We start from the raw sequence: 26,023 nt of genomic DNA, 5'->3' as shown, positions 1-26,023 counted from the left end.
GAGAAAAAGGGGGAATCGGGGTCCGCTTGGGCGGCTGAGAGGGCGGCGGGGAGCGGCGGGCTCGGCTCTGGGCCCCGCCGCGGGTGCCCGGGGATGCCGGGGGGCTCAGGACCCCCGCGGGTGAAGTTACGCGAGGCTTAGCGGGGGCCGCCGGGTTTGCCGCGGGTTAAGCCCCCGGGGGCGGCTTGTGGCGGCGGCCGGGGCGGGGGGACGGGACGGGACGGGACGGGACGGGACGGGACACACGCGTGGGGCTCCTCGCCGGACCGGGAGGGCCCGGTGCCGCCCCGCGGAGGCCGCGGGGACCCCGGGACCCCCCGGACGCCCCGTCCCGCCGCTCCCGCCGCCAACATCCGGGTGCCTCGAGGCCCCGCCCCGCCCGCCCCGTTCTCCATTCTCATTGGCTGTCCGCTGCGTGACGACGCTGATGGGCGGGGGCGGGGGCGGGGCCTGAGGGGCGGGGACAAGAGCGGGGGCGGGGACGGGGCTGTGGGGCAGGGGAGGCAGCGACGGGGGCAGGAGCTGGGGGCTGGAGGGGATGGGGGCGAGAGGGGGCAAGTAATGGGGGGCAGGTGGGGATGGGGGGCACGACAGGATGGGGGACAGGAGGGGATGAAGTGGGGGGCAGGAGGGATCAGGCGATGGGGGACGGGATGAGCTGTGGGGCAGGAGGGGGCAGCGGGTCCCTCCCCAAGGGGCTTCCAGACCCAAACCCGCCCCCCAGCCCCGCTCCGTGCCCCGGCCCCCCCTCGCCCCCGGCTCTCACCTGGGGACCCTCCCCGGCAGCGGAGGGGGGGGGGGGGGGCTGGGGCCGAGCCCCACGTCCCCCCGGCCCGAGGGGAGAACAGCAGGAACAGGGGAGAGCGGGGACGCACGGACCCTCCCCGGCGGGGACAGACGGACGTCCCCAGTGCGTCCCTCCTGGGGGGGACACGGCCCCTCTGCCCCTCCCGGCCCCGGCCGCAGCAGGGACCCCGACCCCCCCGAAACAGCGATGCCCTGGAAATGGGGGCAGCTTTCGGCCACCTTCGGGGCCGTCGCTTCAACAAGACGCGTTAAACCCCTGGCTTCGTTAAGCCCGGCTCAGCCTCCAGCCGGGGCACCCTCATCAAGTGATGCTAACTGAATTAAGCTTCGTTTACTTTCAAAGCGAATTCCCCCAGTGCAGCCACCAAAAAGAAATCCCGTGGATCGAAATTCCCCACAAATCCGAGAGCAGATCCTGGCATCTCCGAGCATCCGCGGGGTATTTAGGACTTACCCGCCCCATATAGCGTATATTTACTTACCTTAAATACAGCAGCTACGCTATCGAGTGCCAACAGTGCAATGTGAGTATGGAAAAATTGGGAATATAATGAATTCCTCCAGGAAAAGGGACCGGGAACATCACTTTTATTTCTAAAACGGGCTGAAAGCTGAACAGAAAAGGTTAAATTGAATTTTTTACTGGAAAAGCCTGGCTCTCTGTCGCATTCTTCACGAGCCGCGGCGTAGTCGGTGCGTTGGATAAAGTTGGGACCGAGTACATAGAAGTGAAAAAGGCTTTAATTGGGAAAAAGATTTAATTAAGCCAGAAGATTTAATTAAAGGAAAGGCAAGATCTGACATCTAAAACCACCTTCCACCTGGGGCTCAAAACAAATCAACCAGAATAAAAGCGAGAGGAGTGGGGAGGGATAAAAAGCGCATCGCCATTAGAGGCTGCCGACCTTAAACTCCGTCTGAGGATCGGTTTTGGGGTCTGGGAGGGTCCTGGCAGCACCCAAAACTTCTTGAAACGCTGGGAAAACGGCTCCGTCCCACGTGTGCAGACCCTGCCCAGCTTTTACTGGGCGAAAGGCTGGTGCAGGACAGAGCCTGGCAGGCAAATTCAGCTTTTTAACTGAAGGTCTGAAAATAGCAGCTTCGCTGCTGCCTGCGCAGAGGTAGATACCGGCCCCAGTCGGCTCCGGGCTGGGAAGAACGCCCGTGGGAAGGAGAAGCGGCCGCCGTCTTGAGGGGGAGATCTCCACGGGGAGGAGGGCGGGTGCGGCCAGGCTTTATGGCAAACCCAGCCGTAATTACCTGGTGGGACGGGGGATCGCCCCGCTGGCCACGAAACCCGGGTCCCTCGGTGGCTTCTCACCGCGGTTTCTCCCATTCCTCCTAATCTGAGTGCAGCCCTTCTATATAATCACGAGTAATGAAACTCTGCCCCTGCTCAGTTTTCCGAGCCTGGAATTTTCCCCAAATTAGGAAAAAAAATCAGGAAGATATCAACGAATCCCTTCCCAGATCAGATCAGCTATTTGGGGGGGGAAAAAAAAAAAAAAAAGGCGAAAAACTTCTTGAGGTACCTAAAAGCAAGCCCCCAAGATCGGCGATGTTGTGGTTTGGACCCAGGATCTTCCCCCGCGGCCGGTGCGAGGCGCCGGCTCCGCAGCTCTTCTCGCCGCTCACGGGACGGTCGGATCCCGCCGTCCTCCCCGGAAGAAATCCCGGGCTCCGCTCCCGGTCCCCAACCGCGTGCCTGGTTCTGTGCTAAGCTCGAGTGATGGGGGAGAGTTTTCTGCGGCACAAGAAGGGTTTCTGTTAAAACCAGTTCTACCCTTACAACCGCGGTGGCCAGAATCATCTGGTGACGAGCGCGTCTGCGTCGACGTTGTTGAGGAGGAAGAGTTCGGGGCGAGCGGCGAATCCCAGGTGACGCTGGAAGAGGGGAAGGACGAGAGTTAGAGCTGGGAAAAGCCTGAGTCGAGCCCGGTTTAACAAAGCCCAGGCTGAGCAGGGTTTAACGAAGCCCGAGTCAAGCAGGGTTTAACGAAGCCCAACAAGAACAAGATGCTCCAACCAGAGACTCGTGCGTGAGTTCAAGCTCAGCTTTAGAGGTTTTTTGGTTAAACCCAAAAGCCGCAGTGCCAGCAGCGAGCAGGGGGACGCAGAAGAGCCTCCATCCCCCGTGCAGGCACGGCCCCGCGTCCCCGGCGAGGACGGGACCAGCCAGGACGAGGACAGCAGCTCCCCGGGGACCCACGGGGCGTCACCGCGCCGGGAGGGCGGCTCCTCCGATCCCGTCCCGCTCGCCGGCACGTTTCCACCTGCAGAATCCGCAGGTTTGGGGTTTCTCGGTTTTCTGTTCTGAGGTAGTCAAACCAAAGCAGCACGAAAGCAAGTTTTTCACGTAACAGTTAAAATAAATCAATATTTGAGCTCTTCTGAAATTTGGCGAGGCGGGTGACGGTGCTAGGGAATTAATTGCGAGCGCTTAATTAACGCGCAGGGAGCATCGCTGGAATCACCGAGGCCGCGTGCAGCTGATTGCCAAGGGAAAGCGACGCCGTGCTCGGACGAAGCCGAGGCGACCGTTCTGCTGCCGCGCCGTGCCGACCATCGCTACCAGCATCAGCTTGTGCCATGCCTTCGTTAATTAGGGGTTATTAAGCAGACAGAACTTGATGCAGCGTGAATATTACTTCCATTTATTAGTAAATCGACCCACTGTATGGGATCCACCCACGGTGATGCTCTAGAACAGCCGTCCTCTTCCATAGAGCATCCCTTCTGTTGATTTAAATTAATTCCCTTCTCAATTTGAATGAAATTTTGGGGTTGATGAGCCTTAATTAGCACTAACTGATTACACAGGTTGGTTAATTAAGAGAACATGTTGCAGGGTGGTCGTCCGCCTCCTCCCAGAGGTGAGCGTGACCGGAGAACATCCCTTGGCCGCCGCAAATCAAGGCGGCGGGCGCAAGGGTTTAACAGAGCGAGACTTACCGTGCGCGTTCCTCACCAGATAGAAACAAACCCTAAAGGCTTTCCTTCCCCCGAGCCCCGCGGCAGGCTTACAGAGTCATAAAATACGAATCAAATACCCCGAGAGAGAGACACGAGGCACTCGCAGCGCCCGGCTCCTTCCCACGGGAGCGGGAAGCTCGCTGGGGTGGGAAGGGAAGGGAAGACCGCAGGTCTCGGAGCAACACCGACTTCCAGCCTCCGGCTGAGGAGCCGGCGTTCGAGGAGCGGGGGGACGCAGCGAGGCGGCAACTTCCGCCTCTACCAGCATTTTCCCCGAAGATTTTTAGGCCACGAGAGACAATTAGCTCGTCCCTCCGACCTCCCGTCTTACGAACCCACCGGGTTAGGCTAGCTTATCTCTGTTCCAAATAAACAGGTCTGTACCTACACTCGGGCTTGGCTGCGGCTAAAGGAAAGGCTCCGGGGAGTATAAAAAACAGTAAAATATTTTTTTTGCAGTGCAGCTGACAGCTTGGCCGAGGAGCAGACAGGAGCAACGCACTGCCGGGGGCGGAAAAGCCGATAAAGTAAGAGCAGGGCAGGATGCGTGCGCCGCGTCCTGGATCCCACCAACGCAATCCCGGCGGGGAAGGCACCGCTCGGCTCACGGCGACCTGATCCTTCGCTCTCTCGGTGGAGGACACGGTTGCAGCGGACCTGCTGCGTGCTCACGGGGAAGCCAGGAGCAAATACAACAGAGGCCGGAGGGTCTGGATCCCGCGGGGATGGGGAACGTGCCGGCACGGCACTGCCTGCCCCTCCGGGAGCTCGTCCTGCCGGCATCGGAGCCGTCGGGGGTCTCCTTTATAGCCAGGTATCGCTAGCGATTCAGAGCAACCCCCCAAAAAAAAAGACCCAAGAAGCCAAGTTGAAAAAGTATCTGTCTTTTAATCGAAAAGGTAGTTTGTACAAACCAGTTCAAAGGCAGATACAGGCGGGGGAAAAAAAAAAAAATAAAATCAGTTTCACGAGGAGCAGAAGCCAAGAATGAGAACTCGATCCGGAGGCTCCGCCGCAGAGCTACCGTCTTAAAGTTATTATTTCAGCAGAGCAGCCAGGAGAATCTCCTCTGGCACCTTACAAGCGAGAAACCCCAAATACAGGAAAATCGGAGGGATCGATACAGCGGGATTACAGAGCCCGTCGGCCGAGGACGGCTGGCCACAAACACGCCTCCGGTCCAACAACCCCCCGCCAGTTCCCACTTACAATGCACACGCCAGCTTTTTGCTCGTGGAAATAGGTATAAAACCTACAAGCGTTACAAGACAGGGGTTAAATCCTGCTGGAATTTTTAAACTAATAATTTGAAAACTAGAAATACGCTGTGTTTTCACGCTTGCTCAGTTCGAGGGGGGGGAGCAAGCGAAGTTCAGCTGCTTTGGTAAAGGGCAGGAATAGCGGAAACGATCCTGCCTGTAATTAAAATGGAGTTTTCACGCTGTGCGTTTGAGTTTTGTCACCTGCGTCTAAGAAATGTGTCACTGGCATCATGAAATTCCCCAAAAACGCAGGCAGCCCTGGCTAAAACAGCACTGAGAGCTCAAAACGTGAGCGTGCAGCCCCTGACGGGGCCGTTCACCTCCTGCTCGCAGTCAGACGAGCTCCACGCGAGCGGGCGAGCGGCACGGCACGCCTGGGGTTTGTCCGTGCAAGAAAAGCAATCACAGTCAAAACCAAACTCAAAACCGCGCCGCCTGCAGATCGTCTCTCTGAGGCTTTGAAAGCCGCGGGGCTTTTATTTCAGAGAGAAATTCTCTGCCTGGGACTAGAGGGCACACGAGAAACGCCGAGGAAGGCGATGGATTTCCTGAGAAAACCTCGTTAGCGATGAGGGCTGGAGCCCAACCGCTGACGACCCTGCACTGGGCAGTCCTGACCCAACTCTCCAAAATAAACCGCGTTTAAGAAAGCCGTGTTCGCTGCTCTGGAGGAGGAAGGTTGCAAAGCACCAGCGGCAGCACGGGCAGAGCCCGGTCCTGAGCCCTCACCGCAGGCACCGAATCAGCCTGGGCTCGGTTCTGAGTCAGCGGGGGCAGCTACAAGCAGAGGTTGTTTGCAACACAGCCACCCACCCGCACGTGGTCTTTCAGATCCACAAAAGCATTTTGGTACCAAAAAAACCCCTTTGTGGAGCTGTGCCTTAACCGTGCCAGCCAGCCACGGCTTCCAGATGGTCGGAGAAGAGAAACCTCGCTAAATAAACCCCCGGTTTTACAGCTTCCGACACGGGATTTTCACGATCGAGACATCTAAACCCACCCTGCCACGCGGGACGTAACCTCGAAATTCATCTGACGCTGGGAGAATCGACGGACGACCTTTTCTAATCGCAGAAGCAAAACGTACCGTTCTCTCTATCATAATTCAGACTCAGGTCGCCTTCCAGGTGAAGGCTTCTCCCGAAAAGGTAACTGACGCTCACTAAATGCTAACGAGAAGGGCAAGGAGACAGGTTTTGTAGTGAATTTAAAGCAGAGCCAAGCAGGATCGGTAAATGAAAACCTGAAGCGGTGTTATAGTGGTGACCCCCCTGGAGAAGGCTATCGGCATCCTCTGCAATGTGACATTCTGAGCCATAAAAGAGGGATTTTTGAGAACTACAAAGAGTGTTTCCATTAATCACATATATAGGGAATAAACTCACAAAACCATAAATAACCATAAACATTAAAACGTGTTTCCTTTGCTGACCACCAAAATCACACCCGGGCAAGTAAAAAAAAAAACCAAAACACAATACTAATGCTGAGGTTTCCCGTCCTTAGGGCATTCCACCCCTGTGGAAGCTGCGCATGGCGTTCAGCCCCACTCCAAATTAGAAGTATTTTCAAGTGAAAACAAAACCAAACTCAAATCCAGTCAGAGCGTGAACGGCAGCCGCAATCTGACCGCAGAGGTAGACTCTGGACGTAGTGTCACTGTGTTGCACTTTGCCTCGTGTCAGCAGCAGGAGCATCCTTCAAACATCGCCCAAAAGGTGCATTTTGAATTTCCTAGCTTATTTTTCTAGATTCTCCAGTTCAGTGCAGAAGCAGGAATTACCCGGAGCTTCAGTGTTTCTGCTACATGCATTAAAATGCTAAGGGACGAGAGAATCTGCCGGTTTTAATGCAAAAACAAAAAGCGGCTGGAGCAAAGGTTAGCCGGGAAGAGGAGTCGGTCCGCAGCACGGTGCTGCGAAACGTGTTAGTGTCTGGAAAACGGGCGGCTCCTGTTTTCCCGCCCGGCGTAACGCTCCTCCTTACAAGCGTGATTAGAGGCGTTCAGCAAAGAAAACATCCGACTTTCCAGTATTTCAGCAGCAACACATTTCCCAATATGTACATCTGATTATTATTATTATTATTTTAAACACGCGTACTCCCTGTGCAAACCGCACATACGTTTGTATACGTTCACACAGTAAACCATAGAAACGCACTGGCTCTGATGGCTACTCGCTGTGTACGGACACTGCCTCTACTTAGCGGAGTGAGAAGGTGACTCTTCCGTGAGCAGTGTCCTGGTGACGCTTACCGTTCTCCCGCAGGCCAGGAAGGAGACTCCCAGAGCAATCAGACACAGCCAGCTCTGCAACGAGAGAAGGTGCCGGCGATCAGAAACGCTGCAGGATGTTACAGAGAGCCGGACTCTGCTCGTTTAAGCGGTATCGCCTGCTTGAGGGTAAATAAGTTGTTATGTGCAGCAATACGGGTGTGGGTTGGAGGTAAACGAGCACTGACGGGCACCACTGGTGGATCTGACGGGTGGACCATGCGGCGGATAGGGAATTGGCCGGATGGTGGCACTCAAAGAGCTGCGGTCAACGGTGTGGTGGCCGGGTGGAGACCGGTGACTTGTGGGGTCCCCCAGGGTCCGTACGGGGACCAGTGTTATTGAACATCTTCGTCAGGGACATGGAGAGCGGGACTGAGTGCGCCCGCAGCACGTTTGTGGATGACGCCGAGCTGAGCGGGGTGGCTGGTGCTCTAGAGGGAAGGGACCCATCCAGAGGGACCCGACAGGCCGGAGAGGGGGGCCCGTGCGCACCTCATGAAGTTCAACACGGCCAAGCGCAAGGTCCTGCACATGGGTGGGGGCAACCCCAAACACAGACACAGGCTGGGGATGAAGGGATTGAGAGCAGCCCTGCGGAGGAGGACTCGGGGGTATGAAAAACTGGACGTGAGCCGGCAACGTGCGCTGGTAGCCCAGCAAGCCAACCGTCTCCTGGGCTGCATCCAAAGCAGCGTGGCCAGCAGGTCGAGGGAAGGGATCCTGCCCCTCTGCCGCGCTCTGGTGACATCCCCCGGAGCACTGCGTCCAGCTCGCGGGCCCCCAACGTGAGAAGGACACGGACCTGTTGGAGCGGGTCCAGAGGAGGCCACAGAAATGATGCGAGGGCTGGAGCACCTCTGCTATAAGGACAGGCTGAGAGCTGGGGTTGTTCAGCCTGGAGAAGAGAAGGCTGCGGAGAGACCTTATTGCGGCCTTTCGGTGTATAAAGGGGGCTCCAGGAAAGATGGGGAGGGACTCTTTATCCGGGGGTGTGGCAATAGGACGAGGGGTAAGGGTTTTAAACTAAAGGGGGAAGATTTAGATTAGGTATTAGGAAGAAATTCCCCGCGCTGAGGGGGTGAGGCACTGGCACAGGCTGCCCAGAGAAGCTGCGGGTGCCCCCTCCCTGGAAGTGCTTGAGGCCGGGGCTGGGAGCACCCTGCTCGAGTGGAAGCTGTCCCTGCCCAGGGCGGGGGCTTGGGCCGGATGAACTTTAAGGTCCCTTCCAACCCAAACCATCCTGCGATCCTCTGATCATTCTATGATTTTCCACCTCTGCAATACACAGACACGTCCAGAGGAATCGTGCGCTATTTCAAAGCCTCCGCCAACCTTTCACCTGCTGCGACATGAAATCGAGGCCTTTTTGGGAACAGCGAACAGGTGAATTGCTAAAGAGATGGTCGAAAAAGCAGGGGAAAGGCCGTGTGGGTTGGTAGGCGCAGCACAGAACGCATTCTCAAGCAAATCTGGCCGCGAAAGCCTCAACTTCCCCATCTGTTCTGACCCTGCGGCCAAGTTTAATGCCTGCAGAATGTGACTGTTAATATAATGGTGAGGAAATCAATCCATCGGCTCATCCTGCCTACGAGGAGTCTCAGCTTGAACCAGACTTACCAAATACGCCACAAAGGACAGGTAGATCACGCTGAGAATCGCAGCCCCGATGTACAAAGCCATGTGGTTCAGGGACATGACATAGGCCACCACGAAGTACATGTTAATGCTGCAGATCAGGAGGATCAGCATGCCACCGCTGATCCTCCAGAACCTGTGAGCAAAACCAGAGCAAAACGGGGTGAGGCGGAGGGGCCGCTCTTGCGTTTGGAGGAGACGCGCTAGGTGACGAGGCGAGGAGAGGAACGAAGCGCGTGCCCAAGGTGAGCCACAGGCCGTCTCCTGCTCGGAGGCGGTTCCCTTCGTACTTACAATCCATTGGCAAAATCGTTCATGACACTGGGCAGGCTGGTGAATGTCAGGACGGGGATCAAAGCGAACGGAAGCTGGAATAAGCAAGAAAATGCAGAAGGATAAGGAGTGGAAACCGTTCTGATTATCTCAGCATGAACAAACATCCAAGGCTTGCTCATGTCTGACAGCATTTCCCCAAAGCCATTGTAAAGGGAGTCAAAAGGGACTTCCCCTGGGTGGAAGAAGGAAGTCGTTTCAGACCCTGGCTGATCCTCTCCACCTCCCCCCAGCAGATCAACAGATCTCCCGACAGTAACTCGCTCTGCTCAGCTGCTCCTGCAAACCCTTAGGCACCAAAAGCTGCAATATTCAGTGCTGGGTGTTTTTCTCCAAGACCTGACCTCCCAAACCGGGCACCGCTGCTCACCTGGAGGCTCATCAGAACATTTAAGAAGTCGTTCATGCCAGTCAGGTGTTCGACGTCCTGAAAGATGGCGACGAAGAGGGTGGGGGTGATGGCGATAGAGCGGGTCAGCAGCACCCGGGCAAAACGGGACCACCGCAGGTTCAGGAAGCCCTGCAGAAAAAACCAGAGCAGCTGCTGGGTGAAAACAGTAAGGAGACTTCCAGCCCAGCAGGAAGAGGGGGGCTCAGGGCAGGATTAAAAGCTGATTTGTTTGAAAGGCACATCAGGGAGTTTTATGGAGCTTCCAGCAAGAGCTGCACGTCCAAGGAAGGGGAATCATGAATGTGAGCTTTAAAGGCTCGGGAATAGAGAGAACAGGGATGCAGGCAGCCGCTAAGAGTCCTAATTACCTCCATGACGAACTGCCCAGAGTACGTCCCCGTCATCGTTGAGCTCTGGCCGGCAGCGAGGATCCCGATTGCCCAGATATAGAGAGCAGCAGGGCCGAAGTAACACCCCAGAACGACCCCCTGGAACAGAGATTTGCAGCCTTACGTCAGCTCAGTCCCATGTCTGAGAGCGGGAACAAGAAAGAGCAGATGAATTCCCTTGTGACCAGGTTAATCACGGGCGTTGAGTTGAAAGAGAAGGAATAATCCATTTGTAGGAGAGGGAAAAGCATTCCCCACGTCGGCAGCAGATAAGACAACACCTCACGGGCTGAAGTTTTAACAAAGCAGGTTCAGGATGGATGCAAGGAAAAGCTTTGTCACGGCCAAGCTAATAAAAGAGGGGAACGGATAGCCAGGGAGTCTCTGGGGTCAGGTTAGATGCAGAACGATTAGCAAAGGGAGAGATAATTTTGCTTGCTCAAAGGGCTGGGCTCAAGGATGCCCAGAGGCCTCCTCCAGCTCTGTTTTCGGCAATCCTTTTACAGGTCGCGGCCTTCAACGCTCCCTGTTTACCCAAAAGCAGCAGCCGCTACCAGACAAGGATGCCAGGCTGCCGGCGACGAGGCCATCCCACCCTGCGGGTCACTCACCCCTTTGTAGATATCCACTTCCAGCGTCTGGTTGTTGTTTGGGAAGAGCGAGGAGTGCGGGCTGCTGGCGTTCACGCAGACGTCGTTCTGCAATGACACAAAGGGGCAGGAGGTTGGGTTTGCTCAGCGAGAGACAGGCGAGGACGAGCAGAAAAGGCTGCACGCGAGGAGCAGCGGGTGCTGGAGGTCCCAAGGTGCTGGGTGCCTCTTCAGACTGGTTTAAATGGAAATAATCAGCACCCCTGTTCTTTATCCCCGCTTTACGCACAGAATATACGGGCTCTGCTTGACGCGGGGGCACTGATAAGGCTTGGAGCCGCCCCTCTGCTCACACGGTCCCCGTTACTGCTCTAACAGCCCCACGGTTCGGTGTCAGCCAGTCCCCAGCAAAGTCCCGGCCCCAACTCACCACATCCGCGTTTGTCTTTTCAAAGAAAGCCTCAGCGAAGACGGTCACAACGAAGATGTTAATGATGAAGGAGACAAAGAGAGCGATGCAGGACTCGATGAAGAAATACTTATTAGCTTCTCGTATTTCCCTCTTGTTTGCACGGTTGACTTGCCGGGACTGAAAAGGAGACGGTGACAACAGCAGGCTTGAGAAGCAGGAATTCGCTATTATATTACTTATATCTGTAATTATACCATATTAGCGGGACACGGGTCACTGGACAGGAAGAGAACACGCCGCAGGGAAGAAAAAGCAAACCCCAACATTTGCAGAACAAGCAATGGCTTGTTTTGCCAGCGTGGCTGCGCTAGCCAAGAGACCACTTCTGGTCCCACATCCACGCTTAAAGGACATGTGTCCCAAAGCTCTCACGGCTTTTCCCTGTGCCAGGGACCCAGCCAGCCTCCTTCGGGGGGTTTGCTACGTCCCCACCGAAGTAAATGCTTAAAGCAGACTCCCAGAGGCTGTGACCGCTCGAGTGTCTCGGGCCTCCCAGCGCGCCATCCCCGTCCGCGCTTTCTACGTTGATCGGCACAGCTGCTTACCTTGACCAAGGCAGAGTGCAGGTACATGTTGTGCGGCATGATAACAGCGCCCACGATTCCCACGGCTTGCTCCAGCTGGCGTGTGCCGCAGTTTCGGCAGTACGGGATGAACAGCCCTTTTAGCAGCTTCTCCTGGTTGGGTTTTACTGTGACATACTGGGCACAGAGACAAAAGAAACGCGGGTATTTGGAGCGTGATGCGCGTCACACGGCTGCCTAGGCTGCCTGTTTGAAGATACTCAAAAGCTAAAATGTGGCCGCTTTGGTAAAAAGCAAAACCACAATGTGCAATCGTCTGCTGTTTAATAAAACTGGGGATGCTGCGCTGAACAGCACGTGCCGGTCTCCACATGGGAGAGGCGGCGTTCAACGCAGCCTGCGCTGCAGGCCAGGGCATGAGCCGGATGACGGCCACGCATCAGAAACACAGACCCAGCTTCAATTGTCCTTAATTTTAAGGGTCCGCCCCCCTGTTTTGGTGCTGGTCGGGCACAGGAGTGGTGGTGGGGGAGAGGGAACGTGTCACCAAACAGCTCTGGTGGAAACGCAGAGAGAGGTGGTGAAGGTACCTCATATCCAAACGTTACAGCCATGATGGTAATCAGAAAACCAAAGAACGCTTCCAGTTTTCGCAAGCCTGCGAGAAAAAAAAGGACCATCAGCAAACTGAGAAAAGCTGAATCTCAGATTTAGTTTCTGGAATTCAGGAGGAGAAATTACCATATTTGTCCAGGAAGAGAAACACGAACGTGTCAGCAATGGTGATGAGGACGCCGCCCCACAGCGGGATCCTGCGAGAGACCGGCAAGAGCAGACATCAGCTTACAAAACACTTGGCCCTCGTCCGCCAGCCACGACAATACTTCGGAGTCCAAAATCTCTTTTTATTTAGGGCACTTGTTTGGGGATGGAACCGCACTGTCCAAGGGTTAGTTTGCAGTCTGACAAGACGTTTGGCTGCACTGGGCATGGGACCGTAGGTTTGTTTTCTGCACAAACAGCTCAGATAAGAGCGCTCTCCCCAAATCTCAAGAGCAAATCCCATGCCCGCACTGAGAATGACGGGAGTGAGCGAGACTTTAATAGCCACTTGGTACAAAATTGTAGCTTCTTGTTACATTTGCATTTCCAACCTTCCTGGCCGAAGAGGACATCTTTCTGGTAGTCCTTTATTAGGAATATAAAATTTGCCAGGAAAGCTGCAGCCCAATTTTGGCATGTTATAAGTTACAGCTAAAATAAAAGCCCGAGCTCACAGTCCTCCTTATAGCCGGAAAAAAGAAACAGGCACCAAAGGCTGAGCCACCTAAGACAGCTAGCACAGCTTGGACGAATCACCCTCTACAAAAGCTTATTTCGGAAGATTTATACGCAATAAATGAGTTTTTTTTGGCACACGCAGTGTCACTTAATCCTAGAGGGGGGCACTCATTTCCTGCTGCCCTCTGATGACAAACCCAACTTACTTCCCCACAGACAGGAGGTTAATAGCGATCGCCGAGCCGATGACTTCTTGCATATCGGATCCAATGATAGCGAGTTCCACCATCAGCCACAGGATAATCCGAGGAACCTAGAGGTAAAGAAACACCTAAAACCATTAAAAAGAGGGGAAAAAAATCGTCTGCCTTTAATTTCCTAGATGAGCACGGGGTTGTGGCAACTGAGCTTTCAGGAACGGTCCCTTTTCCCTGCCTTGCTACGGCCGTGGTGTGGAAAACATGTTGACGATTGCCATTTTATGGCTGGTCCAGAGCCGAAATCCAGGTTACCTGCGGCAATCGCTGGAGGAGGTTCCCGGGTCACGTATATAATCTAAACTACTCGTCTCAATACATTTCGCTCGTTGTGAGAGCAAAACTGGATGTTTCTGTGTACCGAGGCGCTGGAAATGAGCATCGGAAGATATTTCGCATGGTCAGACCAATGACAAAGTCTCAGGTGTTGGATGACAAACATCAAACTGCACAGAGTTGAGGACATCACCGACTTCCCCACAGCCCTTTCCAAAGGACAGCCTCACTCATCTTCAGCTGAACGAGACACAGAGCCCTTTCTTACACAAACTGTGAAGATTTCTTAAGCAGGGAAATTTCACAGCCACGGAACGGTCTTGTTCTAAAAGGCCATTTCTCTCCTCATGATTCCTTGAGCTTATTTAAGGGACAAGTATTGCAACTTTGGGAGGCAGCAGTCCAAAGAGAAAAGCTGAAATCATGGGTTTTATTCCTGACTCTGTCTGCAACTCACTGGCAAATGCCAGGATGTTCACCCCACCTCCCTCCTTGTGCTTTCCTTCTTCCAAGATGGGGAAGACACCAACGGGGCCTGAAGCATCCCCCATCTGCTCTCCTAACAGCCCAGGTTCTTAACGAGCCCTTCGCTTGTGCTACGTTAGGGCTACAATTAAAATCTTCTTCTAAATCTGCCTTTCTTCCAACTGTGAGCCAAACCAGAAGAAATCAGTTTAACCCCCCAGCTTCTTGGACAGTAAAGCAAGATGTGATGATGAAAATATATTTCAGCAACTGGAACGCTTTCTCCTGAGGAGGATTTGGCACTGAACGGGCAGCAGTGACACCTCACGAGTCCCGTGAGACCTGCCAGCCCCAGGTGAGAGAACCACGCTGACCCAGGCCCATGGGACTATCCAAAGAGCTTCTCCGGATCGCCAAGGACCGGGAGGTCACCCACCTTCTGGTACTGCCGGTTGCACACTTCGGCGAGGTGCAGCCCCGTCACCACCCCCAGCCTCGCGGCCAGCCGCTGCAGGAGCAGCCCGATGATCGTCGCCAACATCAGGACCCAGAGCAGCTGAGGGAGACAGGAAGGCAGGAGTGGGTGCGCTGGGGCAGCAAGAAACGACGGTCACGAACGAGGTCCCGGGTCCCCTAGGATGCCTGCGCCCCGCATGCACCTTTAGGAATCACAGGCTTTTAAAATACACATTATTGACACCCGGAGGCTGTTTTATGTGCCCGGAGCTGGCACGAGGAAGGATCCACACGCGTATAAAGCCAGGAGTCCCTGCTGGAGAGGGCATACGAGAGCGCCTCACTCTCCCCTTCTCCTTCTCTGAGGTGTTTTCAGCTCAGCAGCAACAACAGCCCTATCAGTACTCCTGCCCTAAAACGCGGATGGGTACATGGTTTGCACAATTTACAGCACTTAACGTGTAGGTTTCTGCACTGACCTTAAATCCTGCGACAGCCCCGGACTGTAAATCCGACTCGATGTTGCCCGGATCCAGGTAGGCAATGCTCATCAGAAAGCCTGGCCCCGTGAAAGCCCAGAGCTTGCGGAAACTAAAGCACGAGTGCTATTGATGGGGAGAGAGGATCGGGACATCAGAAGTCAGCCCTGCCGCGGAGCCCTCTCCTAACGCAGGGGACGCGTCATCCCCACGAACCACCCCAGCTAACAGGCAGAAAAAATGACAACAGACAGCCAGGGTTTAATTTTAATTTCCTCCCTGCCACAACAGAAAGTGGCGCTGGTAAGATCAGTCTGGTCTTTAATCCAATCCTAAACTCTCCAGCAATCTCTGGTCCTAATCTAAAGAGTTTAGGACCAGACTGGGACAGCCGAGGACACACTTTTGGGTGGGGGGTGAATCCTCCTGTGCCTGCAGCCAAAAATCCTGCCTTGCTGCTTAATCAAAAGCAAAGAGGGCACCTATACCCCCCTGCAAAGGGGACAGTGCTGTTACAAAGGCCAGCGAAGCACTCTTGCTCCCTTTCCTTGATAAGGGAACAAAGAACCAAGGTCCCCACCCCTGGGGCTACAAACAAGACATTTCTCTGCCCTTTAGCAGGTCTTGCTGCTTGGGGTTTTGCAGGAGACAAATCCTGAGCGATGAACCATTAACTCCACAGCAGGCACAGGAGATCCCGCACCCTCTTCTCCCCCAGATCCCCACCCAGCAGCCCAGCCACCCTTCCCAGTCTAGGCAAGAAGGGGAACCGGCACCCAAGGGAATGACGCACGCAGGTACCAAGCACTCGCAGATATTTCCGATGGGATTTTCCTATCGGAATGAGTGGAGGAGGGCCCAGCCACACTCACTGTTTCATCTTCGGGAATCGGGATCTTGCTGTCGAAGTAGGTGGTAAAAGGTTCTTCCGAGGAGGTGTCCGGCGGCTGCAGCGGGTTCATGCTGCTGGAGATCGTGCTGATGACCTCCCCGTGCTCCCCAGAGGCATCTTCTGGAGGGGTGAAAGGGAAACAGAAAAGGAAGGAGTGAGTGAGGGTCCCTGGAAACACAGAAAAACCTGGCAAAGGTCTGGCAAGACCCTCAGGTAGAGCACAATGAGAACGTTCTGCCCTCACAGCTTAAATGGAAATAATAAGTACTGCTGTAAATCCACCCTGGGAAGCCACACTGCCTTGCCCGAACTCTCCCTCTCCACCACGGTGAGAGGAGGCCAGCTAGCTGGCAGTTTATTTATTCAGATTAATTTAAAAAAATCCAACATGGGGCACTGCGTGATATAATGGCAGCCCCGCATCGTAATGATCAACTGGGACTGAACAAGACAGATCCAAGAGAAGCCTGTGGCTCTTTTTGCACCATTACAGAGAGCATTACCCCAAATTCTCCTGGCTGAACAGACCATCTGCGAGAAGTTTAGACCTAGAAGGACCCTGCTATCCTGCAGAATCCTGTTCCTATCCAGGGAACACACAATGCAGCACTTGTTTGGAAGCAAGTGACAGTCAGGAGACTGCCTGACAATTTTCCCTTCTAAAGCACGAGAGGCAGGTGGGAGAGGCAGCCTCGATGAATTTTCAGGACAGCCTTGATGAATTTTCAAATTAAACTTGCGAGGAAGGCGTGCAGGGTTACTCCAGCAACAAACACGCACATTCCCACAGATTACATGTTAAGACTTGCAATACCACCCGATTCCTCCCCTGCCTACCTTCAGCAAAAAGCCCCTTCTCCCGAATCGAGCCGATACTCACTTTTGCTCTCCCTACGTGGCATTTTGCTCTAAGAGCTGAAGAGCGGTATGTGTCCCAAGCGCCCAGCTTTTGTAAGAGGAGGACTAAAACCAAGGCTAGCCCTTTTACCAAGCCTCCTATTGCATCATCAGAGTAAACTGAAGTTGATTGCTCCTTCTTCCCTGCCTCCCAATACCTCGCAGGGCTGCCTGCCCTGCCAGCAGACCCGTTTACATAATGGATTTAGAGCTACCTCTGTGTGCGCCGGCAGGTGAGAGATCGGTCTGCACAAGACGGGCTTGTTCATCTAGTTAAGCAAGGCTGAGTGAGCCCCGGGAACTGTAAATCTCCTGCTGGGGTCATCTCAAAAGCGTGAGGGTTTGTGTCCACTATGATAATCAAATCTTCGGGGCGGTAAACGGGCAGACTGAACCCTTGGGGTGGTTTTTGCAAGATGAAGGAATTAATTAAATTAAAGGTCGATGTATCAGAGCAGATCTGCTGTGCCACAAAGTAAGCCTTACCGTAGGATGCCTTCTGGTCCGTGTCAGAGTTCCCCATGGTGAAACCCTTCCAGCGGCCTGGAAACTGGTTTAGATTGGCCACGTTGGCTGGAAAGGAGAGAGGGAAAAACAACTGTCAAGAAGGAGAATAAAAACCTACAAGAGAGCCGACCGAACCAACAGCTCCTGGCAGGGACAGATTTACTTCCCTGGCCCTCTTGCAGCTTTGAAGAGCCTGGCAGGGCCAGGAGGGAAGCGTGCGGCCCAGGACCTCCTTGGAAACTCCCGTTGCAACAATGTGAAGAAGGGGTGAGTGGACCGACCGGGCAAACCGATGCGGCAGAAGTGTTTGCAAGCAGCCAGGCTTAGGACGGTAACTGTTGTGAAACTCCAGCGAAGGAACCAACAGTGGAATTGCCTTTATGTGTAAAAATTACATGGGCATGCCAACAGGCACGATTATTACATCTACGCCACACCTTTCACAGGGGATCTGAAATTTCTTTTAAGGGCATGATGTAACTCTTTCATCACGGTATACTTTTAAATCTAACCCACGCAGAAAGGAACCAGGATCTGGTACAGGACTTTGGATGAAGCTGGCGTCCTCCGGGCTTTAAAACGTCAAACCCTCTCAAGGACAAGTCAAAGTACCAACAGTATATACGTTTGGAATGTAAAGCACTTAATCTCCCTCAAAGCCCGCTGTATGTTAACGGGAGATTTCCTTATAACAGGGCAATATCGGTTCAGTGAAGATGTAAAAGGAAAACATTAGCCAGAAATTCATTTTAAGTGATCCGAACCAATTTTAGGTTTTCAAAGATTAATTCCCCGCTTCCACAACCAGCTCCAAAGGTGGTTTGTAACCAAGCCAGGCAGGCTAAAATAATCCAGAGAGGGTTACTTCACACAGGGCTGTAGCGATACCGTTTCTTGTAGGCAGGGCTACGATTGTTATTTATCTATCCAAATATACTCAAGATTTTAAAGTGTTGACTCTAGGGCAACAAGATGAATAAAGCACACTCCCGGAGCTCTCAACTCTGCACAACTCGCTGCTCGCGCCTGCCAACAAACCTGCCAAGGCGCAGCGCTCGGGGAAGGAGTTTGCTTATTCCGCCACTTTGCAAATAATTTGGAGTGTTTGCTCGGGATGAGCACGTAGGAGAATTCATCTGTGCCGGGGCGGAGCGAGGCGCTGAGGTTTCACCAAACCATAAGATTTCGCATCCCACTTTTTTTGCTGCTCCCACGTGGCTGCACACCAGCCAGCTCTGCCTCTCCTGCAGAGCAGAAACCGGGTGCTAAAGTCACCGGCTCTTCTGGCCTCATCAGGTGTTCGCTCGGGGATGGGAGGGCTGGTGAGGACGCGGGGCTGCTCTGTTGTGGCTCCTTGAGCACGACTTGGAAGGAAGTGGGACGCCAGATGCCACCGCAGAGAGCTGTGACACCGCGGTCTTAAACACGTCGGGGCCCCGGACAGCCCCTGCCCCTTCCAGGTTTTAATTGCCACCAAATCGCTACATGCTGTGGGGAGAAATGGAGAGTAAATACCTCCTGGCACCTCGGCCCACGGAGAGGACGAGTGCCACCTCTCCAGCCTCCACAGCGACGGTGCCTCTGCCCGAGGCTTCTCCCTCCAGCAGCTCCCGCTTGGATGGGGAGAACCTCAAGGCTGGAGCAAAGCTTTTGTCTTTGCACACACTTACACTATTTTCTTTCTTTACAGGCTCCTCTTTAAAGCACAGCCCTGAGGGCTTTCATTAAAAAACAGCTAAAGTTTAGCAATAAGCCACCTTTTCCCCGAAATCTAATTCCTTCAGGAGGAACAGTGCTTGCCCTGGCAGCAAGTCCCACGGAACACTCTCTCCATTAATAAAGGCCAAGAGGAAGAAGATCACATGGCGAACATTCGTTACAGCATGAGACTGACCTAAATATCTCCTTGCAAAACACATCCCAGCTTGGGCGGGAGTGAAATTGGTTCCTCTATCTCCGCCGGCAGCTGCCGAGCTCGTGATGTGCTCATTCACAACCCGACGCAGGGAACGCTGTCCCACGTGTGCCGGGTTGGAAACGCTGCCCGCAGTTCCTTCTCCCACGGAGCTCCAATAAGAGCAGCCTCGGCTGTAGCCAGAGGCAAATATTTTGCCCACGCGGCTTCACACACTTCCAGCGTAGCTGGGAGCCGGAGAGCTGGCAAGAGAACGAAGGTGAAAACGCACCTGAGGGATGGTTTTTGCCCACTCTGACTCCACACCCAGGTGTTTTTCTAAAAGAACAGCTTGAGTGACACCCTGCCGCTGCTCTCAACGCGGATGAAATTAGACAATAAAGACATTGCAGGATAAAAAAGGTTGGGATTTATCGCTCCTTCTACCCGTAACCTCTGTGAACATCTTCAAGCAATTCCTCAACACCAGGCGGGGGCTTGCTGGGCCACGTTCTGCCTCCTCGAGGTAAAACGTTCACCGTAACCATTGGTGGGTTTGACTTGATACACCACATTCACACTCAGGCAAGGCAGCTGCCTGCCCAAGTGGAATATTCCTTGAAAGCCAAGAGCAGAATATCATAAGGTTGCTCTAAACAAAAAAGCAAAGACGCTAGCGCTGCTGTCTAGACCTTAAATACCCGCGGAGCAAACAACGGATCATTCTTCCATCTACACCCTCCCTTTTCACTGATGAAACCACGAGCCTCGGTCCAACGGGTCTTTTCTTCTGACGGCCAGAAAGGCAGCAAAGCTGACAAGGGGAAAGGGGCCGACGGCTGCTTGCTCATCCTCAGCGTGGAGACAGAGGGGTTTGCGAGACAAGCCTTGTCTCACGCTGGGAGCCGTTCCTGCCATTGAGATTTCTGCATTTGATGTCAGGCTTTGAGCTCGGCTGGTTCCTGCGGGGCACGCCGCAATCGTTAACTCTTTTAAAGAGCGGTTTTGGGGCCGACGTCTCGTTAGCACAGTATTTTGTTGGTACGCAGGCACCCCCGCGGGCTGGCAGCACCGGGCAGCCCTTTACATGGTCACACCGAAAACCTGACCCCGTTTCTTCCAGCTCATGTTATAGGAGTCACCCAGGGGCAGCCCTGAGTGACACCTACCAAAACCGGAGCAGACAGCCCGGTTCACCGCTCGCCGTCCCAAAAGGGGTAACTCCTCGCCCGCACAACCAGGTCACCCCCTTCCCTGCTTTCCAGATGCCCACGCTGCTCTGCTGGCACCGGCACCGCCAGGTCCCGGCCCTGGAAAACCTTTTCCTCCGCATGGACCTGGCGGGGAGTCACCCCAGGGCGGCAGCACCGTGGGTTTGTCCCTGTGGGATTCCTCCTCGCTCTCTCGCCTATGCTCCTGCTGATGACCAGAGATAACAGCAGGCTGTGACATCAGCTCCGCTCCCATCGCTGAGGTCCCCGCTCAGCCTCGCTGAGGCAGGTCACCCGGCTGACTCCTAAATCGGTCGGACGAGCTCGTTCCCTGCTAATTGTTCACCCCGTACCACGCACTTGAGCCGAGAGACGCCGTGGGTGCAGGAGGGCACCGAGCCGAGGCGCAGGGGGGACGAGCTCACCCTGCTCACCCAAGTGGACTCTCCTAGAAGGACATAGCAGGATGTATTTATTTCTACGGAAGGAGAACAACACCTGGGAAACAACAGCCTGGAAGCAAGGAGCAGCTCTCCTCCCCAGCCTGCTCGATCCGAAGGCTCCTGGATTTAGGAGCCAGCCCCTGCAGCTGCTCCCCCCGTTACTCTTGTCTGCTTTTTGTGAGCACGGAAAGGGGGGGGCTGACGCACATCCGATACTTCAAGTATTTTCACAACACGTACTAAATCCAACTGCTTGAAAAGCTCTATTCTAGCAGCAGCCATGAAGCTTGGGGATTAAAGATGCCCTCAAAAAACCAGGAGGCAGCACCTGAGACTGTGGAAACTTTGGTTAAAAAGTGCTGTAAAGTGGGAAAAAAAAAAAAAGAGATGAGCAGTGAGGCTGAGCCGTGGGACCACTGCACAGGGTGGGGCGGCGGGGCTGGGGGACAAGCCTTGTCCCACACCGAACACAGAGCCGGTATCTCATCGCCGACTGCAGCGTCCCACTCTGCCAACAAACTCCTGTGCTCAAAAGCTCGTTTGATGGCTCCCACTACCCGTTTAACGAGCTCACCGCCGGAAGATCATATCCCTCCTCTGAGGAAACCTCTGGCTTGCAGTCATGTGTGGACTTTGGTTGGGGACTGCACCTCCGGAGGGTGAGGCTGAGACAGGGTACGTGAATCCCTGCCAGGGTCACGCTGACCTTCGCCAAGCTCGGCCCCGGCATCAGACAGCCGGCAGAACCGCACCGGGAGCCATCGCCGCCGGCCGGCCTCGTCCTCTCCACCACAATAACCCGAGGCAGGCGCCGGAGGTTGGACCCCGGGGACGCTCGACCGTGGCTCTGCAGCAATAACAGGACGTGCAATACGTGTCCGGGATCGCTCAGCCCGGGCAGGCAGAGCTCCTCGGGGCGGCTGCCGAGCGAGCCAAGGCTTTAAGAGCCGTTCCCTCGTCGTGCCCCCAAGCCCCGCTATGAAGTTCATATATAAACAGCGTTGAGCCCTTGGACACGCGAGGGACAAGGCTGGGGTGACCCGGGACGGTTTCATCCCAAACCCCGAGGGGAGGGCACCGCACTGGAGGATTAATGTCTGACCCAGCCCTCAGGGAGGAAGGCAGAGGATGGGACCAGGGGGCAACCAACCCCGGGCCGGCCAAGCCACCGGCACACGCCAGCCATCAGCGGTTTCGGGGGGGGGGAGGAGCACCTGTCCTCCGAGAGCCCCCGGAGCTGGGGACACCCTGAGGGCACCGAGCACCCCGAGAGCCCGGGCTCACGGGGGTCTCTGAGCCCCAGCAATGGCGGGGGGCAGTGCCGGCGGTGCTGGGGCCCGGCAGCTCCATGGCACCCCCCAGCAAAACCGACCCGGGGATCCTGCAGCACAGCCAGGGGATCCCCTGGGATCACCCGAGGGACAATCCCCCACCCCAGCACATGCAAGGGACCCCCCAGGGATCAACCGAGGGGGGGGATCCCCCCCAGCACACCCAGGGACCCCCCCCAGGATCACCTGAGAGGGGGATCTCGCCCCCCAGCACACCCAGGGGGGAACCCCCCCGCCATTCCCCGGCCCCCAGGGTACCCCCAGCCCCTGCCGCTCACCGCCTCAGCTGCCCCCGGCCCCGCCGCCGCCTCATGCCCCGGCTGCGGCCAGCGCTGCCGCCACCAGCCCGGCCCCGCTCGGCTTGGCCCGCCCCGTGACGTGGCTTGGCGCGACCGGGGACGCGGGACACGGTGCGGGGGGACACCGAGCCCTGGAGCAGAGGACAGGGCCCCGGCAGAGGTCCCAGTGTGGGGGGACACAGGGCCCCGGTGGGGGGGACAGGCCCTGGTGGGGGGGGGGACACGGGCCCTGGGGCAGGGTGACATGGGCCCAAAATCAGGCCCCGGCTGGGGGACACACACCGACCGCAGCGTTCCCCTCCGCGACCCCCAGCCCAGGCCAGGCCCTGTTCCTGCTCTGAGGTTTCTCCGAGAGCAGCTTATTCCGCCCCAAAATGCGGATCCGCCAGGAGCCAGCCAGCTCCGCCAGGACCTCCCCGACCTCAGCAGCAATTTCATGCCAAAACCCCAAATTTCTAGATTTTTGGCTGCTGGCAAACGGCCGCAGACACAGTTACATGTTAATTATTTCTGAATGCAGCTGTATCTCACCTGCCCGTCACAAAGAACACCCCATATTTTGGGGGAGAAGAGTCTCAATTTGGCTTTTGTTTGGTTTTCTGTCTTTTTTTTCCAGAGAGAAATGCTGCTCTCTCACAGTATTCCTCTTACTCTGCACATTCCCTTGAGAACTTCGGATAATTTTTTTTAAGCAACCCCTTCCTGACAACTAAAACAACAGATTTAATTGGCGAGACACACAAGAAACCTGCCAGCCCGGGAAGCAGGACGTGGCAGGAGTAGCACGGCATCGCTTCCAGCAGCACACGAGCGCTCTGTGTTCTTATCTCCAGCATCTCAACCTTTTAATTTCTTGGTAGATCACCAAGAGCACTTGTTTGGAAGCTCGGCCTGACCGTGAACAGACAGGAGAGCGCGTGGGGATCCGGGCCAACGGAGCAGGACACCCCGACCCGCACGGGAGAAGCCGCTCGTTAAAAATCAGAGCCCTTTGTCGAGCGAAGCTACCGGCAGCAGGGAAGGCAGCTCCTTGCTTTTCCCAAACACGAAAGTTTTGCAACCCACATTCCTTATTGTTTAAACACAAAAAAAATCACGGGATGTTGCTGAAATGACCAAATCCTGGAAAAATAAGAGGAGAAATCTGGGAAAGAGGAGGCTCCGCCACTGCAGATTTAACCTTACCTCTGACCTGACAGCGTGGGCCTTGGAGAGGGAAATTAAAACCAAACCGCGGCATCGCTCCCGCATGGGGACATGAGCACGGCACTTGCACCGCGCTGGCACGCCATCCAGCCTCACCGAAAGCACCTACAGGTGCGAGAAACCTCGCAGGAGGTGATTTACCAACAGCTTTTGGCCTGAAGCTGGAAAATTTACGTTATTCCCCAAATCCCAGGGTATTTTGGGATGAGGGTGATGCCTCCCATCAGCAAGACCACCCCGCAGGGGTGGCGAGCTTGCCGGGATCGGTGTTTGTGGGACTCACCCAACTCACAGCCGGGCGAGCTCTGCTTGAGGGTGTACTTCTTGGGCATGGCGTTCCTACTTCTCTCTCTCGGCGGTTTCTGGGAGCAGACAGCCTGGTCAGCGTTCCTTCTCTATATAAGAGGTGTCCCCACCCTTCCCTGCCAGCTCCCCTCCCTCTCTCCTCCGCCCGCAGCACCCACACCGATCCGGCGGTGCAGAGTTCCCCGAGGGGAGCTGAGGAGACAATTCAAAGTCTCCCGAAAAAACCGCATCTGCTTCAACCTTATCATTTATTAAATAACTATAAAACCCGCTGAGCTAAAGGGGGTTAATAGGACAGCCGAATGCTTTGATGTGGAGCCTCGTCCCCGTGGCGAGCGGTGACGTTGGGCTTGGGGGGAAAGGTGGGTTACGCGCTGCCCGGGGCACATTATCAACCCAGGACACTCAATTAAAAGGCCGTTTGGTTCAAGCATCAGACGTGCTCTGGTAATTAACATGCGAGATGGCCTGGACTCTGCTCCACTGGAGTTATTTAAAGATTAGAGCCCAAACTGGCACTTACGGGGCATTTTCCAGCCACCAGTACGTGCAGCGCTGATAAGACGCGATCCCTTCCCAGCTTGGATCAATACAATCTATTATCAACGATCCCCGCTGGTCCAAAACCTGCCGAGGCAGAGCGATAACCCCGGGTTTGTAGGGTTTTTTGTTTTGTTTTTTTTTCCTCTGTTAAAAAGGGCCCCCGGTGCCTTTTTCTGATAAGCAACAGCTGAATGTGCAACGCTTCAAGACTCACCAGGCAGGAGGGCAAAGACATGGGTGTGCGTGACCAGCGCCACGCACTCCAGCTTCCCGGGGCTGCTGGAAGGGAGCGGGGAGGTTCTGGGGTCCGGCCGGAGGGAGGAGAGGGGGCTCGGCTGGGAAAAGCATCCCCAAGGATTCACAGAAGACGGAAGACCTGCCAGAGAGCGGGAAAGAGGCAACAGAGCGCCTGGTCTTAGCGATGCCTGGGGGAAAACGGAGATAATAGACCTTACGGCAGGGGTAGAAGCAGCGGTTGTTTCCCAAAAGGCCTTTCTTATGGCACTTGGAATGGAGAAGGCAAACATGACCCACATGAAACCACCCGGGGGCAACTGCGGAACTGGTTCGGTCACTCAGAGCGCAGGTTGTCTGCGGGAGGGACGGACAGGTGGAGGTGTCCCACACGGCTCCGGTGTCTGGACCCGGCTGCGTGCCAGGGAAGCCGAGGCAGAGCAGGGGGAGCCACCCAGGGCGGGGACAACGGCCCCTCTGCTGCCACACCGTCCCTCGCTGGGGAACCACGGTGGGGATTTGATCTCCCCCTCCGTGCCCGGGGCTGGGCAGCAGCAGCCGAGGGCGACTGACAGCCCCACTACGGGCAGGAGCACCCCTCGGAAGGCCAGGGAAGGGGTCTAACCCCCGGCTCCGGTGCTCGGAGGGCCAGGGAAGGGGTCTAACCCCGGGCTCCGGTGCTCGGAGGGCCAGGGAAGGGGTCTAACCCCGGGCTCCGGTGCTCGGAGGGCCAGGGAAGGGGTCTAACCCCGGGCTCCGGTGCTCGGAGGGCCAGGGAAGGGGTCTAACCCCGGGCTCCGGTGCTCGGAGGGCCAGGGAAGGGGTCTAACCCCCGGCTCCGGTGCTCGGAGGGCCAGGGAAGGGGTCTAACCCCCGGCTCCGGTGCTCGGAGGGCCAGGGAAGGGGTCTAACCCCCGGCTCCGGTGCTTGGAGGGCCAGGGAAGGGGTCTAACCCCCGGCTCCGGTGCCAGCCACCTGCTGCAGAAGGTAAAGGGGAAGAGGGGGCCCAGCTCACCTCGCCTGCATTCACCAGCTACCCTAACGTGTAACCACCAGGCGCCGCTGGGAAACCAAGGGCCCGGAAAGGGGAAGGGCAGCCCGGGACAACGCCGCGGCCCGCCCGGGCTCCCCCGGCGCTGCTCCGTGGGCCTTAAAACAGCGCTGGAGAGGGGGAACCTCCGGCGGGGGCCCGGCCCCGGCCCCGAGGGAGGCTCCGGGGCAGCTCCGGGGGGGCCCGGCCCCCAGCCGCGGGCCCAGGGCGCCGGTGACGGGGCCGGGGGGACTCGGCCCGGTCCAGGCCCCGCTTCGCGCCCCGGCACCTCGAGCGGCCACTTCCGCCTGCGGTCACATGACCGCCCGCGCGGCCGTTCCGCCCGTCGTCACGCGGGTGCC

General features: G+C 55.9%; 1 protein-coding gene across 5 annotated transcripts; it reads right to left on the bottom strand.

The window, feature by feature from the left end:
* Window positions 1-1,378: 1,378 nt before the first annotated feature.
* On the bottom strand, window positions 1,379-25,976 carry SLC11A2 (solute carrier family 11 member 2). Of its 5 annotated transcripts, XR_012039778.1 has the most exons (20): window positions 25,647-25,976; window positions 24,612-24,773; window positions 23,832-23,910; window positions 17,144-17,230; window positions 15,741-15,880; window positions 14,869-14,994; window positions 14,370-14,489; window positions 13,142-13,248; window positions 12,396-12,466; window positions 12,245-12,312; window positions 11,676-11,831; window positions 11,089-11,247; window positions 10,680-10,766; window positions 10,048-10,167; window positions 9,659-9,808; window positions 9,250-9,323; window positions 8,938-9,091; window positions 7,300-7,353; window positions 2,340-2,691; window positions 1,379-2,217 (listed from the first exon to the last, which is right to left on the bottom strand). XR_012039778.1 is itself a non-coding variant. In XM_072847150.1 (19 exons), exons 2-19 carry the CDS (start codon window positions 24,630-24,632, stop codon window positions 2,614-2,616), a joined length of 1,851 nt encoding a protein of 616 aa, XP_072703251.1. In that variant the 5' UTR covers window positions 24,633-24,822; window positions 25,647-25,976; the 3' UTR covers window positions 1,379-2,613. The 5 variants fall into 5 exon arrangements, 4 of the variants coding, with proteins under 4 accessions (XP_072703251.1, XP_072703250.1, XP_072703252.1 ...); XM_072847150.1 differs by having other exon boundaries at window positions 1,379-2,691; window positions 24,612-24,822; XM_072847149.1 differs by having other exon boundaries at window positions 1,379-2,691.
* Window positions 25,977-26,023: the final 47 nt, after the last annotated feature.

This window comes from Ciconia boyciana, chromosome 27, assembly GCF_034638445.1.
Source record: "Ciconia boyciana chromosome 27, ASM3463844v1, whole genome shotgun sequence".
In the NCBI taxonomy this organism is placed as follows: Eukaryota; Metazoa; Chordata; class Aves; order Ciconiiformes; family Ciconiidae; genus Ciconia; species Ciconia boyciana.
The sequence above is the reverse complement of the archived record's forward strand: the minus strand, read 5'-3'. Positions and strand labels throughout refer to the sequence as shown.

Bases quoted from the DNA above. Each gene is read 5' to 3' on its own strand.
- SLC11A2 (XM_072847150.1), bottom strand. From the start codon at position 24,632: ATGTCTTTGCCCTCCTGCCTG. The intron at 23,911-24,611 runs GTGAGTCTTGAA...GTCTGCTCCCAG, and splicing joins TGTCTTTGCCCTCCTGCCTG to AAACCGCCGAGAGAGAGAAG. The intron at 10,767-11,088 runs GTGAGTTGGGGC...GTGTCATTGCAG, and splicing joins AAAAGACAAACGCGGATGTG to AACGACGTCTGCGTGAACGC.